This window comes from Aspergillus ibericus, assembly GCF_003184845.1.
Source record: "Aspergillus ibericus CBS 121593 unplaced genomic scaffold BO80scaffold_5, whole genome shotgun sequence".
In the NCBI taxonomy this organism is placed as follows: Eukaryota; Fungi; Ascomycota; class Eurotiomycetes; order Eurotiales; family Aspergillaceae; genus Aspergillus; species Aspergillus ibericus.
Genome location: NW_020292103.1, coordinates 746,912 through 765,973, shown reverse-complemented (window position 1 = coordinate 765,973; position 19,062 = coordinate 746,912). Strand labels below are relative to the sequence as shown.

Here is a 19,062-nt window from a genome sequence, read left to right as displayed (position 1 = left end):
CAAGTTCTGAATCCCTCACACCCAACTCACAACACATGACAAGGCAGCACGTAACTAAGATTAATAAGTCTTTCCACAAAGCCAAAGCCAACTTTGCACAAGAAGAGGATGTAAATCACACTATACCCCTGGAACACCTGGAAACATCGACGGCGCGATGGAGACAGGAAACCAAAAGCGTTGACGCCTATATACGACCCACTGCGTTGGGGGTATCACCGGCAAAATGCGAGGCAGAATGTCCAAATAACAAAAACAGAAAGGGGACAGGTTTATATAAAGGGAAAGTCGAAGCCTCATTTTCGTGAAGGGATCAGTTTTCGGCCAAAGTTGCGAATCGACGTCTTGTGGCTCGCACTGGAAAAGTCAGTACGCTGCAATCAAAGCAAGCTGGGATCACTCACGTCTCTTCGGGCTCGTCCCAGGTCTTGATCGTCTGGGACCTAGGCATTGCGTTTCCCGACGTCATGGGCCGAGTAGGAGGGTTGACAATTCTGCGAGATTGCTAGAAATCTATTAGCGACCATCCATCCGGTTTGGCTTCATCAAACATACTTCCCAACGAGCATCCACATCAACTTCGCTCGCAGAACGCGAGTCCGATAACACACCCCCGGGCTCATGGAGCATACTCGATCCGAGAGAGTTGGACCGCACCAGCGGAGACGTCCCGGATTTCCCAGATCGTTGAGACTCGGAATATTCGCTGTTCGAGTCCACGCTGGTCATGCTTTGGGCATTGTCCGACGTATTCACTGCGCTATCCGATTGGTGCATAACCTGAGACGAGCTGGCTAGTTCGCGGTACCGTTTCTGCTGCTGCTTCGAAGGCCGATGATGTGAGAACTTGTTACCAAGGATGGCGGGCGCATGCGAGATTAAAGCCTTGATCACATCCTTCTTGAGTCGCAAGGCCAAGTCGAGATTCGACCATGTCTTGTTGTGGTATTCCAGGACGGGCAGTCGGAAGACAAAGTCGTGCAGATCCTCCAAATTGTGTTCTCCCTTGCCTTTGTAACTCAGGCACAACACCACATCATGCACCTTGACATGAGCGAGCGTCATGTAGTTCGACGCACGCGACATCATCTGAGACAAATCATCAGGAGTGTCTTTGGACTTGCTGGCTTTGGTTGGTATTCTTCCAAGAGCGAATTTCTTCTTCTCTTCGTTGGCAGACGAAGCGCCCGACCCGTTAACCACGGATTTCTCGGTAGGTTGCCTGGACAGCATCCGCAGACTGTCGACTGACCTCTTCTTGGTCAATCCGCCGCTCGTTGAGGGCCGTATGTGGTTGTCCTTGGTATCCTTGTGAAGAGGGGTCATGGCGAGACCTCGGAGCTGGCGGTGATGCGACTTGGGTCTGGCCTCTTCGGACAGTGACAGTGTCGGTTGCAACCTCAGCTCAATCGCCCCTGGGCCCTTCAACGGCAAGTCGTCCGTCGAAAGATCGCTCGGCTCCTGGTGTACCTGAGAGGTCGGGCTCTCCTCATCATCCGAGTCGGACGATTCGTCGAGCGGCTTCATGTTTTTGATCATGAAGGGTGAGAATCCGCCATTCTCGAACGCAGTAGAACCGACGTTAGGGAACATGTACTCGAACACCTTCTGGCCCAGCTCCCGCTCCAGCTGAACCTTGAGCGGGAAGAGCGATACCTCGAAATCGTCCAGAACAGGAATACCAGCAACGGCCTCCAGCATATGCCATTTGACCTTGATCATGCAATCATCAGGGCCGCTGAGACCCCGGGCCTGGTCAAGATAAGGCACGATGATCTGCGGGTATATCGCATCCGGAAGAAGGTTCAGACCATACAATCGTTCGACAGCAACCAAGTTGTGGTTTGAGCCGTCACTGTTGTCTGTACGGTCATATTCGGCATTCCGGAGCTGGAACTCAACCAGCGGTTCGGTTTGATCCTTCATCAGATGCCACACCACCTCGCTTGCAGAAATGTTCCAGCGGAGGACTCCATGTGCCTTGGACATGTTCGGGTCAATCTTTCTCTGTGAAGAGGTGATGGCCTTCATCAGGAAGAACAACTCGTCCTCGCATTGAGTAAGATCATTTTCGAGCACCAGCCGGTCTTCCCAGCCTTGCTTATCCAGATACTTGGCATGAATTTGGAAATGTTCCTTGATCTCCTCGAGTTGCCGGATGCGAGACTGGAGCTTGAAAACCATCTCCGGTGCACCCCTCAGATCACTAAAGTCGGATGTGAGCATAATTCTCTCCAGGCGTTCGTTCCGGACCTTCTCCAGAGGTTCATTGTAGAGAAGAAGGTCCAGAACAATAATGTACATGGAGTAGTACTCCGCCGAGTCGCAAATGGCACGGAAGTGAGGAAAGTCGACGCTGATGTGATCCATTCTCGGTTCCACATCATGCATACTATACTGTTGGTCCGATTGACCTTTCGCCACCTCTTCGTTGTATTTTAGGCGGAGATTGTTGTACTTGTCGTATCGCAAGCTGGCCGAAGTCTTCTGTATAATCCGTGAGAAGCCAAAGGGGTTCAGCTCAAAGTCAAACAGCGCCTCAAGGTTCAGCCAAGGCGGCCACGCCGATCCCGGGGGATTGCCATACTTGTTGCCGGCATAGAATTGCAAATGGTTCATCAGACTCTTTTGGGTTGCCACGAAGAACTGGGCGCCATCCATGCAAAGGTTGAAGCGGCGCTGAACGAGACCACTGACATCGTCGGACACCCGCTCCTTATCCATAATGGACACCACTTGGAGTTGCATACCTTTGGCGGCAACCACGAGCACGGACTTCTGATTTTTCTCGCTCTGCAGTTGGATCTGCGGGGCGATGAGGCGCAGATGGTAGCTGTTTTGAGGGGTAAATTCTGGCGCGATATTCTCGCTGATCTCCTCAGATTTAGCAGCACTCGGTCTCCTTTGGTCCGGATGTTCTTGTTCTTCGGCATTCACGAAACGCTTCGCATCATTCAACAGCTGTTCAATACGGTCCTCGACACTGTCGTCATCTTCGCTGTCCACGAGGCCGCCGACATCGGATGGGCGTCTGGAAGCAGTCCGGAAGAGCTTGGAATGCTTATGCTTGTTCTTGTTTTGTTCATCAACGATGTCGAGAATGAACTTAACGGCTCTTCGAGACATGTAGTACACAAATCCACGCCGCTGGCTGACTTGATGGATATAGCGCAGGATGATGTTCCTCAGGGAATTGTTCCATTTCAGTTGGATGTTGTGGATGATGAATCTGTTGTTGAAGTCGCTGGCTAGTTCGTCCTCGGGGCTTGAGTATAACCCGTCCATGTCGGCATCCTTGCCATCATTCGTCGAGTCCGAGTCAGTTCCCATCCGAGAAGCACTGTCATTGGCAAAAGCCTCAGGGTTCCTCTCCATCGGTATCTTCTCCTCCCGCGCCAGTTGCCTTTCAATCCGCTGAAGCCCAGCGGTCAGGAATGCCCGTCGTCGCATTAGCGTTTCTGCCTGTCGGAGATAGTCGCTGTGCTGACTCTTGAGCGCAGGGTCGGGGTTGACATCCCTGGTCATACGAAGTTCTTGCTCGCCAATTGTACGATTGCATTCGCGAGTTTGTGCTTCGACGGCAACCAGGCGCTCTCGAATCAGCTCCATTTGTACCCGGCGGGGTTCGTTATTTCCCGACATGAGGCAGTCATGGGTCGGCTCATCACCAAAGGTGCTGTACCCGGTTTCGTCAGGGCATATTTGGCCATGGTCTGTCTGGCGGAAATACGTAAAGCGCGGCGTGAACGCTAACGGCAGGATCTGCGTTCGGGGATTCGACTCCTGAGGTAGGATCCAATCCAGCTCCACAAAATCATCCATGTCAATCCAATCCAGATTCTGGTCAGGAATCGTAAACCGAGAGAGGTCGACGGAGGCCACAGGTTGCTGGAAGGACGATAGGATGTCGTCTTTGTTGTTTTCGATATCGTCGAGATTGGTCCCCTCTATACTAGCTGAAACGGCCCTGAAATCTGCAGACTGCAGATCCAGTTCGGCCTGGTTAATCCGCATTGCGCTTGCCTTGGTTTGCTTCAGGCGGCCCTTGGCTTGGGTCTTGACTTGTTCTCGTCTCTGATGGACATCGAGTTTCAGACTATCCAGGCGGACCTTAATGCCTGTTGCGGTCACAACATCCTCGGCATAGTCTTCGCGATCCTTGTGCTTGTAAATGTGAGCCACAAACAAGGGAGCGAAAAGCAACTGGTACTTGACAGTGGCCAGATGGCGGTTGAACTTCTTGCTTGTCTTGGTAATGCCGGGCCACAGGGGTCCTTGCCGGACAGGAAGTGACATGACACCCGAGAAAAGCGACCACCAGTTGAAGAAGTGGGTGAAAAAGCGAGGGGTCAAGTGAACGGTATTGTAGCTTGCCGATGGCTGGACAGTATCAACGGACCAATTCTTGCTTTCTGGAGCAACAACTGATATTGACAGGTGAATGTGGTTACTACGGAACCCGCGATAAGCATCATAGGTCTGCCCCAAGTTAGCCGCGTACATCGTCGTACGATAGTTTCCGACCTACCTCTCGCTGCGCAGGGTCAATATGGACAGGATTTTGAAGGACGACTTCATAGTGGGGTTTGAACTCGAATGAACGCTGATCATCGTCGACGTTGCGCTCGAACACCAACCCGGCAGCCCATTTTACGTCACCAGAAAGTTTCATGACGACCTTCTTGAAATGAGCAGCATTCTTCAGGTCGCTCGAAGTGGATGTGCTTTCCAAGTCCTGGGCTGTAGCTTCGGCCATGTACCGAGCTTCATGGCTATAATCCGGTATCGCCAGCACGTACTCTCCGCTGCGGACGCTCATAAATTCCTTGGGATCATCACTGGTGTGAACCTCCCATTTGACATCCTTGCGCCAGCACATGACGAATCCGCTTCCAAACCCAGTCACCACATACGGGTCACGCGATCCCTTTAGACGTAGGTGGACATCTCCATCCTCCTTCCATACAATCTTGATCCGAGAGTGGAAGCTGAGTCTGATCTTGTCCCAGAACCCGACCCTATCAGACGGATCGATCTCGGTCTTGGTGAACCCTTCAATGATCTTCATCATATCTTGAATCACAGGCTGATAAGACATACCCCAGGAGATGCTGGTTGGGAGGCTCGTATTGATCTCAAAGGTAGGGTCGGAGTATGTTTTAACTGGAGATACGGATCGCCAGACCTCAATAGCGAACGGAGGACTCGTGGACCCATCTGGCAGCTCCGTAGCGGGAACCAATTCCAGCTTCACTTGCCTAGCCGACTTATAGTCGCGGTACTCTTCGGCAATCACAAGATTCGTCCGAAGAGACCAACTGGGCAGTCTCGGAGACTGTCCAGGGCGCAAAGCCGGGATATGCAACAAATCCAAAGGATAGTCTCTTAGATTGACGCGCGCCTCTCCCATGTCCAGCTGTATACTCATGGGAACCAGCAGCGCATATTGCGTCGACATCGGTATACCTTTGCCAACGTTGTGAAGGAACTTGGGGTAATCTTCCAGAGGGAAAAACGGCTTGTCGATGACAAGGTTGATGTCACTTATCAAGGCAGCCAAAAGAGCAGGCCGATTCGGAATGGACAGTACAGTTTCCGTCTCTTGCACATCTTCAGGCGGCTCGTCAGCGCCGGAGAATAGGTTTCGCACCTCCTTGATAGATGTGCCCTGGAACCGTAGAGCAGAATCAATCTTATCTTTCCAAGACCGTGAGTTATGCTCTTGGAGCCGATACCAGGCATTCTCTGCTGAAATCTTGGATTCGGAAGACAAGCAGGCAGCGCCCTCGGTGTCGTAGCGAAATTTCTTTCCACGGCCATGCATGTCATCATGCAAACTCTTCCGCGGTTTGGGATCGGCGCTTTTGCTTCTCCTCGAATCCTGACTTACTCGCTCACTACGAAGAGTTCGGTGGCTAGACCTAGCCCGAAGTCTGGACGAAGAGCGGCGTTGATCCGAATCTTTGATCTTCTGAAGCTTGAGCTCGAATGCTTCCTCCCGGGCCAAGCGCTGACGCTGTTCTAGAAGCCCCGTTCGATAGATGCAACCAAGCTTCCACTCAAAAGCATCGTCTTCCAGTTCAAAAAGCAAAGCTTTGCTCCGCACCGACACCCTGGGTATCTTTTTCGGCTGCTCCGGTCCTCTTGCTGCTCCAAATTCAGACGTGTGGTTTTGGAATCGTTCATGGAGCTGCTTGAGCGCTTTTGAAGTGTTAATCACATTGTCAAAGACGCGATGCATTACCATGTGATGTGGCACTCCCAGTCGGATGAAATCAGCCCAAATGTCTATTGACTTTTGCTCAATAAGGCTGGTGCCTTGCTTGAGTTTCATCTTGCGCAAGTCAACCCGGACGTTGTTCATGCTCACTATTCTGGCCCAAACACCCTTGAGCTTCGGCGCTTCTGCATGCAACCGAATGAGATGTGCCTTTGCAAATGGAGCAGAGAGGCGATGGGAACCAGCCGTTACCCCGTAGATTTGAACCAGCATCGGAGGGTCCGCCGGCATAAAGGTCTTCAGCTGTATGACAGTTGCTCGGACATCCACAGTAACAAGCTCGCTTCTTGCTGAAGTACGTGGGGATGAGGGGTAGGCGAACTCCTTTGCTATCGGGGATGTAGGCTCAGGCATTTCCGGCGCTTTCCTCATGAAAGCTTCCTGGACCACAGATGCAGCTACCCGGAGGCAATAGTATCGATAGAGGGAGTACTGTAGATAGACTCCCTTGAACACGGAGTTGACGTTGAATATCGGACCAAGCCGATCACTCATCGTGCTTAATGCCACCTCGAATCTTGGCAGCGAGAAAAAGGGTTCGGATTCCAGGTAGTCTTCCGATTCTATGACAAAGCCCTCGAAGCCGCGGACATGAAGGGCTAGTCGCCTTCCATCCGTGGCACCCACTTGTTTCTGTCTCGGAGGAGACGTAGGGGGAAACCGGAATGACGACTCATCGCCGATTGTAGAATGACTCGGGGTACGCCTTCTGGCAAAGCTTACAGTCGCCGGTTCTGATTTCTGGACTCTGTAGTCCGCGGTCCACGACTGAAGCTGGAACGAGACGCCACGTGAAACCTCTGATACACTGGTGTCAACACCAGCAATTTCCAAGCTGAGACCAGTAGCTTCAAACTGGAATCGAAGCAACCATGGAGGAATTCGTCGGAGGACACTAGGTTTCCGCTCCTCGAATGACATGGAAGCCTTCCTCCTATGCCGTGTTTGAGCCCGGAACTGCTCAAGGACTTGGTGGATGCCTCGGTTCACTTCATCATTCACCATGTGTGCAGAGCAGGTATTCAGACTTCCTGACGCAATTACTCGTACTTCTGGGGATGCACTCAGGAGCACCTTGAACTCCAGTCCCTCTGTTGTCAAGAGATTATGTTTCACCCCAGACGGGGTCTGGTAATATAGCTTGTGTGAGGCCACTCGGTAAATAGAGGACAGCGAGTAGTGAACCCCGCCTTCTGACGAATGCGAAGATTCAATGTCAAGAGATATAGCGGATATAGAGGAAATGAGTAGATTATAATCGTCGCTAGGGGTGTCGGAAGGGTTCGTGATTGGGAGGACAAACCGGACCACAGGTTCATGAACCGATACTTTGATGCTGGCTTTGGGGAGCAGCCGGGATATCAATCGATGATTATCCCTTTTCTTCCCCCGGGAAGGCGCCTTCTTGGCCTGAGCCAGCCCCAAGAGCCGGGAGACCTGTTTTGGCTCTAGATCAAGCGACGGAGACGTCACCACAAGGTTAGCAAATAGAATATTCGTATTGCGCTCCTCGGGATTATGGTCATCGAAAGAGCTGATAGTCTTTGAAGGGAGGGTGGTTTTGATTGTTGTCGTAGCCATTGGAATATAGAGAATGTTATCCGTCTCCCCCGAGGCATCGTCCAAGCTGACCGAAACCGAGATGGCCGCCAGAAGGGCCTGGTGGGCGACATCATTGCGCTGGAAATACATGCGATGGGCGGGACTCTTTTGGTCCATTCGATGGAGATCGATGCCAAGCTCATGCGATACCACGTTCAGATACACGGGGTCTTGCTTTGACGAAGGGGGTTGAAAAGCCCGAGATAATCTGAAGAAACTCAGAGCCACCTGTATCCCCTGTATTCCGCGAAGGATTGATCCGGCAAATTCTTTCGAGTCCGCGACTGCCTGCACGATTGTGTCATCTCGGCTTCCGGGCTGGTCTAACTCCTCCACAAAGTCTGAGAAGGAAACCTCGTCATCGGTTTCGTTCGTGGCGGGCTCCGCAGAGGATTGTCGAAGTTGTTTGATGCGCTGCATCAGTGTCACCACGTCATCGTATGGGATATGCATCCGCCCAATCTTAAAAGCAATAGACGCATCTCTCAGGCCCTCGAGGTCCTTGTAGAGAATCCCATGGATGTTGACCCGAACATTGTCCAGCACTTCAGTTGGCTCCCCTCCATCAATCCCGAGCAGCACGTTCTGTACATTCATCACCCACTCTGCCGGTCGTTGCTCGCTGAAATCATTGCTCTTGCGCCGAATGAATAGTTTTCCTCGATCCACCATCTTGCGCCTCGTGTCGACTCCCAGGGACAAGGATCCAACCTGAATCTGGCCAGCTTCGAGAACATTGACGGTCGTGTTGACGGCGACGACATCCACCAATTTCAACCAATGAATCTGCCGATGCAATCGCTTCACCTGTTCCTTCATGCGGGTCAAATTCTTCCATGTCTTACTCCTCTTGGTGCTAGAAGGGGTGTCTTCCTGATCCTCCGATTTGGCCGACTCCTCCGAGGAGCCTTGAGATTCCGACACATCGGACTTGCTGGGAACCTTCTTCCCCTTTCCCAAAGCCGAAGGATCCAGTGTCAGTTTCAGCTCGGTCAGTCGAATACTGAGCCATGTCGGTTGCGCAAACGATGGTGGGTGTAAAGAAAGGCCGAGGCCACGGAGTTCGATCTGTACACCATCTCGGGGAACGTAGGCAATGCGGCGAAGAGAAAAATACCCTATTCGTTGAATCGAAATTCCTGTCGCGATACGGACGATGGCGAAGATCAAAAAGGAGGAGAGGTAGAGGAGGAGGAAGCCCACGAGAACCGTGGTCGGGCTGAAAAGCGTCATCGTAGTTCGCGATCAGCAGGACTGATCCGTTGCACAGGGTGGGCAACCGTCAAGCAAGAAACCATGGAGATGTTGCCGGCGACCGCTGCGTGGATCTAAAAGGAATGCGAAGGTGAGAAAAAGCCAGAGGGGGCAGTAGGCTTGTCTATACATTCACAGGAGCTCCCCCAAGGCGATCCAGCGAAACCCTCCTGAAGAGAGGGGAGAGGGGGGTTTACTTCTGCGGATCGGGTAAAAGAACAGGTCTCCGTTAAGAGGAGAACTGTAGAGGGGTCGAAAAAGCGGCGGGATGAAAACGAAGCAGCCGTACGTCAGTCATGCTTTTGCGATTCGAGAGGTGACTTCTTTTCTGTTCGATCGACCTCACCACAGCAGCCGTCTTTCACGGAGCGGATGATGAAAGGTGTGGATGATCGGAAGGGCGAGCCATAGATGCCAAACCAATGGAGCGGCAACCTGTCAGCGGCGGAAAGGTCGAACCCGTCGCGGACAAGACTGGAAGCGGAGGGCCGCCCACCGGGGCTTCTCACTGGTCCAACGGAGAGTTGTTTTCTGGCCGGACCGTCCGGCTGGCTCGGCTTTGCTGCTGAGAAAGTGTGGGTTCGCTGCAGCTTCCGAGCCTCCCTGTACGATACCGACTTAGTAGAATGTACGTCGTAGTCTGGCCGGAATGGGGCAAGCCTCAGCTCTGCTGGGGCGATCGGGCCCTGTTTCATTCCCCCTGCTCGAGGCTCTCATCCTCACCAAAGCTTACCAGCACAACAATCCCCCGTTGGATTCAGGTACCTACATACCTACTCCGTCCAAGGTGGCTATCGGGTCTCTTGACTCGTTCCAGCGCAGCATTCTCCCCAAGAAACCGCCATTGGGAATCCCTCGAGAAACCTTCCCAGCACTTTCAACCAATCAGCAATCTCGACCCGGCGTGTTTAACAACAAGAAACAGGTCGGTCGCAACCGGTGTTACATTATGCAGCACCCTTCTTCTTAGTTATACGAAGTCTTGTTTCAATTAGATACATGCTTGGGGGGCGATATGATACATGAGAAAGGTTATCTCCTTCCGGAGGTTTCAAGGAATGATGGAACATGGAATAGCACCCCCGGGGCCAGCCGGACTGAGTGGCCCATTCGAGGCCCATTCGAGGCCAACACCGTGGTCGAAGGTTGAGTCGTAACTTAAACCCCCATGTGAGCACCACGCCCCTGCGGGCAAGTGCAACATGATGCCGATGGAATCCCTACCCTGGAGGCGACCGATCTACAGCCACCCCGATCATTTACAGTAGTCTCCTCCTTAGACAGATCGGACATGTAAGATCGACGACGGCCATTCAAGATTGGTCGTACCTTTTTTTTCCTCGCCTATAGCCGAATTGCTAGTGGCCATCGAACACGGCTACTTAGCTGCAGGATCCGAGACTGCCGACTCCAGTTCAGTAGACTTGAATTTTTCGAGTTCCTCGATCTTCTCATCAAGGAGTGCAATCTCAGCCTCGATGCTCAATAATTTCTCACTCAGGATGCCCCGGTAGTCATCATCCGAAAGTGACTTAAGCGGGATCCATTTGGAGTCGGCCATGCGCTGCAGAAACGGCTTAGAAGGGGTATTCGCGTTCTCCATTTGCCATGCGTCGATCGCATTATACGAGCTTTGCCCGACATAGCCTACTAACGAAAAAACAACTAGCCCTGGGACAAGCCGGCCGCCTAGCACCGAACATCAGCACCCCAACCGTAACACCACCTTTTCTCCCTTAAATAGGAAAAAGGAGGATCAATGGAATCAACTCACCCATTAACCGCGTAACAGCCCCTCCAGCAACACCCCCGGAGAGGGCGCTGACATAAGCCCGTTGCTTGGGGGTGGATTGATCTTTGTAATGGTGCTTCAAAATGTTGCTCCTCAACCCTGTAGCACACTTAGGATTATTGTCGCATCTATAAGGGGTAGAAAGGGGAACTCACACCAGAAGGAGGTTCCACAGACAAACCAGTGGATTCCGCACGAGATCGAATGGATCACCGGGTGGGGAGACCGGATGACACCTGATATGCCTCCATACACGAGACCAGCAGAGCCTGTTATAGCATGTGAGTAGGATGGTTGCAATACACCTCGGGCAGGTGGCCCTGAATTGAAGCCGGCCGACCGTTCATCACCGGAAGGGATTGGTCACTCACCACTCACGGCTCCCACTTTCAGGGAGGAGATTAGCACATTGGGCTCCGGATACAATGACCTGGTTTGACCACTCATCTTTGCTGTGATGGACTCTGCAGCTCGCAAGACAGCCAGGTCAGAGGCAAAATGGCTAACATCTATCATGGAAAACTGCACCGGTTCACGTGATCCAGCACGCTCAATGTGATTACCTAATCCAGTCGCTGGCTGTATCTATCTACTCATATATTTTCAATTGATGAAGGAATACTGGAATCTATCTGGTATTATCATTTTCGGCCCTGAATGCTCTTGTCATTAATAAAGTACAATCTAACGCAATATGTTTTGCACTCTCCACCATGTACATTTCACACCAAAACTATTTACAAACAAACGCACCGGGTCCGTCAGCTCTAGAATTTATGGACCTGGTCCTTTGAGAATCCCAGTAGACTCAGGATACCTTCAGGCGATCTGTTCGATCCGACAAGGGCATCCTCCATCGCCGGAGGGCCGCAAACAAAAACCTTTGTGTTCTTGGTAGGGCCCTGGAAGGCACTCCTGAGAAGCTCCTCGTTGATATAGCCCTTCCCGTAGGAAGAGTTCTCTTTTGGATGGCTAACAGTGTACTGAACCTTGAAACGGTCAGGGAATTCTGTGGCATAATGATCAAGCTCCTCCTTCAGAAGCAGATCCTCCTCAGAGTTGACACCAAAAATAAGAGTCATCTTCGTTTGATCTTGAGGGTTCTTCAGGACGCCTCTGATAAGCTGGAAAATTGGCGTGATTCCAGCACCACCGGCCAAGAGATAGACTTGGGAGAACTCATTTAGTTTCCATTGATATCCTTTCAAGGAAGCGGCAAATTTGAGTGAATCTCCTGGCTTCAAGGAATGCAAATAACCACTAGCCTTTCCTTCGGGGTATTTCTTGACCATAAGTTCGAGACGGCCTGGTTCATCTGTGAAATTAATCAGTAACCATGATCTGACACAACGAGACTCTCGATTGTAAGTTTGCTTTCACCGGCTTAGAGGCAAGCCATCTCCATGCAAATCACGAGTTATGTTGGATAGGGTACAGGATCGCCTACCCAAGTCACTTATAGGAGTATACGGTCGAACAACTGGGAGCCAGCGTCCTTCCGGTTGAGTGATTGCCAGTAGTGCCGCTATGTATGTCAGCAATCTAGACCGACAATAGACATATGCTTTCTGCTTTCTAGGAGATGCCTACAAGTCAAAGTCAAGCCACTGCGGGCTGTTTCATCGGAATATTCGAAGACAAGCCGCTTCGTGTTGTGATTGACGGTCTTGATGCTCTGCAAGCGTAAAGTGGTGAATCCCAGACCGGAAAAGACTGTTTTTGGTTCGTTGGATTCGGCGAATACTGTGGGGAACTGTTTCGTGCAGTAGATGCCTAGGCCGGCAAGGCCAGCCACACCAGCAACCTTGATCGCCCTAGGGATCGTGCGCTGGACAAGAGCCATGTTGTGATAGAAGCGAATCTGTTATATAGGTGAGATGTAAGGCGACTATAGTAAGCAAGCAGAAGATTGGGACTAAATTGGTATACTGCGACTTATAAAGTCGCGGATCCAGTATGGCTCCATCTTGCCTGGGGGCGAAGGATGTTCAGAGTCAATGCCGAAGTGTGGAACCAGGGGCAAAGCAGTGTCACTAGATGAATTATCATGCAACAAACTCAGTGATAAAGGGCCCCCTGGGGGAGTGGCAGAGGGCAGGCCCCACAATACAGATGCAGTTCCAAAAGCCGAACATCATCGTCCAGAGTCCGACAAAAGCCGAGTTGGATGATGTCAGCGCCGGTGGTGTGTGTGCCTGGGCAGCGGATCGGTGCCTTGATCTTCCCGCTATCAAAGCGGGTCCACCAAAAGAATCAACAAACAGCGACTTCAAAACTTTTGCCTCCCTGTCCATATGTTCTTTATCCAATATTGATGCTTCAGTTTGCTTGTGCTGGTATGTGGAGCTTGTCTACTTTGTAAAATATTGCTACCTTATCTGCAATTTTCCTCATGAAGGATCTTTGGCCCAGACTTGGCACTTGAAGCTTCTAGGATATATATCTGAGTCTTGATGGCAAACAGGATGCCGATCTCAGTGGATCATACTTAGTACGGATCCAAATAGTGTAGAACCCACCCTGATCTATAAGGGTCTGGTCTAATAGTCGGCAGAAGAGGTGGAATATCTTCGAGGCAGCATCTTTAGGCAATGCATAGACAAATCTTCGGACTACGTTTGAGGCATGGAGCAGAAACTGACATGAGGATACTAGTAGAAAGAACGCTAGAGATGATCTCTTCCTAGCTGGACAAATGCCAGAAGACAAGGGCATCGAGCCGTCATCCTTTGAGTACCATAGTACATGAGTAGGGTATCTGACGACCCGCAGATCTTGACTCCCCGCTGCGGGACGCATGGGTGGGAGCTACCTGCGGTGGAGCGCGGGTCACATAACTCGTACATGTTGGCGTGTTGACGAAACAAGGGTCTAGAGCAGCTGCTCAATTCACTACGTGCAGCGCGGGGACTGGCCATTGATTTTTGCATCTACGAAACGTTGAATCTTTGAGGACTGATCCTCGTAGTTTCACGAGCTTTGTGGCTTCCAGAAGCCACTTGGCAGACCATCAAGTATGCTCACTAAGACGTATCCAGAATTTGGTACGTCGCTCATGCATCATACCTTGCATGCCGTTCGGACAACGATCCGCACCGGGCCCCAACACACTCAAGATTAAGATGACAGCCAGTGTGCAAAAGGCCAAATGCGTGCGTTAACCTGGGACAAAGCAGAAAGGAGCTTGGGGCTTTAACCAAGGGTTTAGCGCAGCATCAGCAGGATTAGTCCCTGCGTTGTCCAGCTGCGTCTACCCATCAGTGAGTGACAGGGGCTCGATTTGACGCTTGTCCATGGAAAGTCGACGTGCGAACCCCGTCCATTCGATCTGTCTGTCCAATGTGCCGGTATCCTGAATCCATATGTTTTAAGACAGTGGCGACTGCGAATGACCCTTCTTCGATCGAGAGTTGATGGAATTGGCACCGTACATCAACCGCGAATGGTAGACTGAACGAGTGTCGCCCATCCCAGAAGGCAGTATAACCTCCAAGTCGAGTCCATTAATGCGTCTCCGAATTCTGAGACATGACGGTAGCTCGTGATTGTCTTTGTTTGCTGGCGACGAAGTTTTCATGACTGTGCATGATCGTGCGATAAGTCTAGCACCCCCAAACACGGTAAACATTGAATAACAATAATCTGTGTTGTCCTCACTTGCTGAGCCGTGATCATTGCCGGAGGAGAATTGAGCATGAGCGTTTACTTGAGAAGGATGAGTGTCAAGACGCGTCTATCGAGGACCGGTTTCTGGGCCCGGGGGCGCCTATTCTGATCAGTAGTAATGCCATCTTGCTGGGATAATGTCAGTCTGAGAGAAAACCGCCCAAGTCGAGTGAAAGGAAGCGGAAACAAGAGCAGGAGATTCCTGGGTTGATGAAGAATGTAGAGAGGGTCCAGAAGGATTCTGCATGGCACGTCAGAACCGGAAGGTGGGCGCCTGCGAGTCGGCTAAGTAGCAGCAAGTATGGGCCAAACAACCAAACAGTCAAACAATGAATGCTCGGCCCAGTGCGGAATGGGCCTACTATTCAGGCGGAGAAGCATTCACATTATTCACCAGCATAACAATAGGAGCAGCAGGGGAAAAAAAGTTAACCATCCACCGTCACCGGACCAAAGTAGTCACCGGGTGGAGAGAAGAGGGGGGAAGAGACACACTTTCTCCGCAAAAGCGCGAGGGAAAAAGGTGGAAAAAAGCCCTCGGGTTGGGTCGAGGCGGCCAACCCAAAGCCGCACCAACACTTTTTTGAGGCTGACTTTTCTAGCGTCATCACTAAAAATTATCCTCACGGATTAACCTACTTTCCCCCTCTGCCCTTCACTGCGGAGCTCTCCTGCATCCCCCATCACTCAACGCCCCCCCATCGTATTTGTGATCCCTTCCTTGTCGGAAGCCCCCCCTCTTATCGTTTTAGTGATCCTTTATTCTGAGACGCGCACAGGAACTCCCTTGGCGCGTTTCCCACTCTTGAACAACCGCAATCATGGGTTCGTCTCGACCCCTCCTCATCCGGCGCACTGTCCCAATTTACACCATCTTGCATCCTCTGACTGGTCTTTGATACTGATGTCTCTATCTACGTACAGCGCCCGCAAAGCAGAAAGCCCAGAAGATGTCTCTGGGCAACTTCTTGGCCGACGAGAGTACGTCCATGTGGATTCGCATCGTTGCGGGGATGGACTGTGCTAATGGAAACAGACTTCGGTTCCTGGGCTGACGAGATGGAGGACATGCCTATGCCTGGTAAGTAACCGATGCCATGCCATTCAGTCCATCGCTTCTGCTAATCTTGATGCCCTTCTAGCCGGTACGTTGGCCACGATGCTTTCACGCCCAGGATAATGCTAAACAGTCATCAGCTCCCGCTCAGTCCAGCTACGGAGGCGATCGTCGCTCGGCTGCTCCCTCGTCTGGTTTCGGAAATGGTTTTGGTGGTACGGAACCCGCCCCTGTGTGATGTTGATGTTGGTGCTGATGGAGAACAAGAGCGTGAGCGTGGTGGCTACGCTGTGAGAGAGCCTCTGCCTCTCCCGACCCAGCCCCCTTACACCGCTCACGTCGGAAACCTGTCGTTTGATGCGACCTCCGCCGATATCTCCGACCTCTTTGTTGACTGCAGTGTAACCAATGTCCGTGTTGTTGAGGACAAGTTGACCAAGGCCCCCAAGGGCTTCGGATATGTCGAGTTCGAGACTGTCGATGGCCTGAAGAAGGCACTCGACCTCTCTGGCGCCACCCTTCAGGGCCGTGCCATTCGTGTTAGCATTGCTGAGCCTCGTAAGTGTCCTTCCAGGGGATGATCTGCTGCTCCAGCTGACGGTTCCTATAGCCAAGGAGCGTGATGTCAAGGAATTTGACTGGACTCGCAGAGGTCCCCTCCCGGAGCTTCCCCAGCGTCGTGTGCCCGACCGCTCCTCTTTCGGCCGCAACCTCGACAACGTGTCTGACGCCGGTAGCGAACGGGCCACTGGCCGTCGCAACTTCGAGGGTGATGGAAAGTTCCGTGATTTCAGCAACTGGGAACGTAAGGGACCTCTCTCCCCGCCACCTGCACCTGTGAGAGAAGGCCGCCCCCGCGGTGACGATGGCCCTGGTTTCAGAAGAAGCTCCCCCGCCTGGGGTGAGGGACGCTCTCAGGATGGCTCCCGCCCCCCGAGACGCGAATTCCAAGAACGCACCCCTACTGCTGCCGACCTTGACAACCAATGGAGATCCAAGATGCGCCCCGACCAGCCCGCCAAGGAGTCTAGCAACCCTCCTTCTCCTGCTGCTGCCCCTGCTGCTCCCGCGACTCGTCCTCGTCTGAACCTTCAAAAACGGACTGTCACCGACGCCGCTTCCACGCCCTCTGCCGGCGCGGAATCCAAGGCCAGCCCCTTCGGTGGTGCCCGGCCCATCGACACCGCCGCCCGTGAGAAGGAGGTCGAGGAACGTCGCCAGATCGCCATCCGCCAGAAGAAGGAAGCGGACGAGAAGGCGAAGGCCGAGAAGACCGACAAGACGGAGAAGCAGCGTCCTGCCAAGGACCAGCCCAAGGAGAAGTCCGGATCTTCGGCGGATCCCAATGGCCGCGACACCGCTGAGCACGCCCAGGGTGGCAAGAACTTCGACATCCTCCGGCAGGCCGGCGAGGATGAGAGCGGCATGACCGCGGATCAGGACCAGACGGAGGAGGCTGCTGCCGCTGCCAAGGGCGCCGAAGCCTCGACTGAAGCTGCCCCCAGCAAGGCCAACGGCAGCTGGAGGTCCGGCCCTGCCGAGACCGGCGCCGACGACGAGGGCTGGAGCACCGTGAGCTCGAAGCCGCGCAACAACCGCCGTGGCGGCCGCACGTTCGCATAGACCCGATACCCCAAAGCTGGTCATCAGCTGACCGAAACCTTGCGCCATGCCCCGAGATGCGTATCGTGACGAGAAGCCCTCGCTCTTGCTTCTCCGGGCTCTGATCCTGGTCGCTTCTGGCTGTCCCAGCGAACGCTGTGGTGCATGGCCCGGTGGATTTTGGTTACGTCGATGTCCAATTGTTTTGATGTTCCTATCGTCCTCGCTTTTACCTTCTCCCTTTCTTTTCCCTACGGGTTGCCGCCTCCGTCTAGATCTAGGATTCAGGTTCAGCCCTTGTTTATCCGTCGAGCATGTCGAAAAGTTTTTTCTTTTCCCATTTCCTAGTGTTGTTCACGTTTCTCCGAGCTAGTTATTCCCATGTACGTGGATGAAGTGTTATACAGCAATGACCCTTATGGCTGATGCGAAGGAAGAAGAGTACTCGTTTTATCTTTGAATTGCTGAGACCCCGTCGATTAATTTGCCCCGCGATTCGTCCGTCGGCCTTTTGCTGTCAGAAAGTTCCCCTCTCCTACCTCTGTCTTGCTCTGGAAACCGGGAGATGGCGTGTGGAGTCCTGTTCATTCTTGTTCATACCGGAGCCCCCCCCCTTCTAGTTGACGAGGCAGCCATACGAATAAGATTACGTTCAACAACAACCACCACCACCACCACCACGGTCGCTGTCTTTTGCCTTAGTCTTGCCTTTTGAACGGACTTTGCATTGCGATGGAGTGCTGCTGCGTACATGGGATATCTCTGAATCTGTATTTGTATCTCTTTGCCTGGCGGTCGCCGTCTGATTAATTCGCTCGTAATTTGCTTGGGTTGGGAATGGAGGGATGCAGAATGGACTTGCTACCGATTGAGTTCTTATGTACTACTTTGCTATCTACTATCTATTATCTACTATCTATCTACTACTGAGACGCTCCTAGAGACAACAGTACATGGTTATACTAGTATGGGAATTTACCCATGTGACTAGTTAGGAAACACATACAATAGCTAGGATAGTCAGTCCACCCAACTAAGTACAGACCAGCCAGACTGCTATCTATAGCTAATAGCCAGTCAAGTTGGCTGTTAGCCGTGTAGGAAACGGGTGAGAACCACTTCAACATCATACGACCTTAAAAAGCGATTAGAGATGGGAGAAAACTTGAGCACCCGTCCCAGATATTTGCTCACCCTTGGATCTACATGACTGGCAATGCGCTGGCCGAAGGTACATAATCAGTTGGTGGCGTAAAGGAGAGATGGATACATTCAATATAGAGATGCTAGATGATTTACAAAACAGATAAAAAGCTCAAGGCATCAGGGACGCCCTCCTACCCACCATCAAAGCCAACATTGTCAAGCCAAAAACACCAATGACTGTCGTGGTTGGCCGATATATCATCATGTCTCTAATAGCAACAAGGAAGGGAGACGTGCATTGTTGGTCAACCGGGGAGGGAAGGCGTCGATCAACGGTATTCCTGGAACCATGCGAGTTGAAGCTCCTGAGATGGCCGGCACTTCTCGAGATAAGCCCGGAAGGTCGCCATTAGTCATATACGCCAGTTCGGTCGATTGTGCCGAAAATCTAATACAACGGACAATGCCCTCAGAGCGGGCATCCTTGACGCTGTGCAAGCGTTGGTAAATATCTTGCTCGTGTCGGACGCTATGAAGGTTCACTTCGACATCGGAGTCCGAGCTCCAGAGATACCTGAACGGAATTTTGACGCCAATGTCTTTTTGACGCAGAACGACTGCTGAGCTTCCATATCCAAGAACCTGCTCTTGGGGGATCGGACC

At 52.2% G+C, this 19,062-nt stretch overlaps 3 protein-coding genes across 3 annotated transcripts; 1 reads left to right on the top strand and 2 right to left on the bottom strand.

Annotated features, from left to right (window-relative positions):
* Positions 1-114: 114 nt before the first annotated feature.
* On the bottom strand, positions 115-9,270 carry BO80DRAFT_208945 (FMP27 family protein). The gene is made up of 4 exons (XM_025714288.1): positions 4,529-9,270; positions 556-4,479; positions 405-505; positions 115-357 (listed from the first exon to the last, which is right to left on the bottom strand). The coding sequence occupies exons 1-4, from the start codon at positions 9,113-9,115 to the stop codon at positions 297-299; spliced, it is 8,673 nt and encodes a 2,890-aa protein (XP_025579120.1). The 5' UTR covers positions 9,116-9,270; the 3' UTR covers positions 115-296.
* An 828-nt stretch (positions 9,271-10,098) lies between these two features.
* Positions 10,099-13,026, bottom strand: BO80DRAFT_490960 (uncharacterized protein). Its single transcript, XM_025723667.1, has 7 exons — positions 12,519-13,026; positions 12,376-12,453; positions 11,711-12,243; positions 11,300-11,390; positions 11,084-11,197; positions 10,911-11,027; positions 10,099-10,825 (listed from the first exon to the last, which is right to left on the bottom strand). Exons 1-7 carry the CDS (start codon positions 12,769-12,771, stop codon positions 10,515-10,517), a joined length of 1,497 nt encoding a protein of 498 aa, XP_025579119.1. The 5' UTR covers positions 12,772-13,026; the 3' UTR covers positions 10,099-10,514.
* Positions 13,027-15,281: 2,255 nt separating this feature from the next.
* On the top strand, positions 15,282-17,445 carry BO80DRAFT_208757 (translation initiation factor 4B). The gene is made up of 7 exons (XM_025714287.1): positions 15,282-15,419; positions 15,519-15,575; positions 15,631-15,675; positions 15,737-15,739; positions 15,792-15,866; positions 15,919-16,209; positions 16,262-17,445. The coding sequence occupies exons 1-7, from the start codon at positions 15,416-15,418 to the stop codon at positions 17,272-17,274; spliced, it is 1,488 nt and encodes a 495-aa protein (XP_025579118.1). The 5' UTR covers positions 15,282-15,415; the 3' UTR covers positions 17,275-17,445.
* The last annotated feature ends 1,617 nt before the right edge of the window (positions 17,446-19,062 follow it).

Coding starts and splice junctions, on each gene's coding strand:
- BO80DRAFT_208945 (XM_025714288.1), bottom strand. CDS start 9,115: ATGACGCTTTTCAGCCCGACCACGGTTCTCGTGGGCTTCCTCCTCCTC. Junction 4,480..4,528: donor TTGACCCTGCGCAGCGAGAG/GTAGGTCGGAAA, acceptor AACTTGGGGCAG/ACCTATGATGCTTATCGCGG. Junction 358..404: donor TGGGACGAGCCCGAAGAGAC/GTGAGTGATCCC, acceptor TGACTTTTCCAG/TGCGAGCCACAAGACGTCGA.
- BO80DRAFT_490960 (XM_025723667.1), bottom strand. CDS start 12,771: ATGGCTCTTGTCCAGCGCACGATCCCTAGGGCGATCAAGGTTGCTGGT. Junction 11,198..11,299: donor GAAAGTGGGAGCCGTGAGTG/GTGAGTGACCAA, acceptor ATGCTATAACAG/GCTCTGCTGGTCTCGTGTAT. Junction 11,028..11,083: donor CTGTGGAACCTCCTTCTGGT/GTGAGTTCCCCT, acceptor AGTGTGCTACAG/GGTTGAGGAGCAACATTTTG.
- BO80DRAFT_208757 (XM_025714287.1), top strand. Junction 15,576..15,630: donor CAACTTCTTGGCCGACGAGA/GTACGTCCATGT, acceptor TAATGGAAACAG/ACTTCGGTTCCTGGGCTGAC. Junction 15,867..15,918: donor TTTCGGAAATGGTTTTGGTG/GTACGGAACCCG, acceptor ATGGAGAACAAG/AGCGTGAGCGTGGTGGCTAC.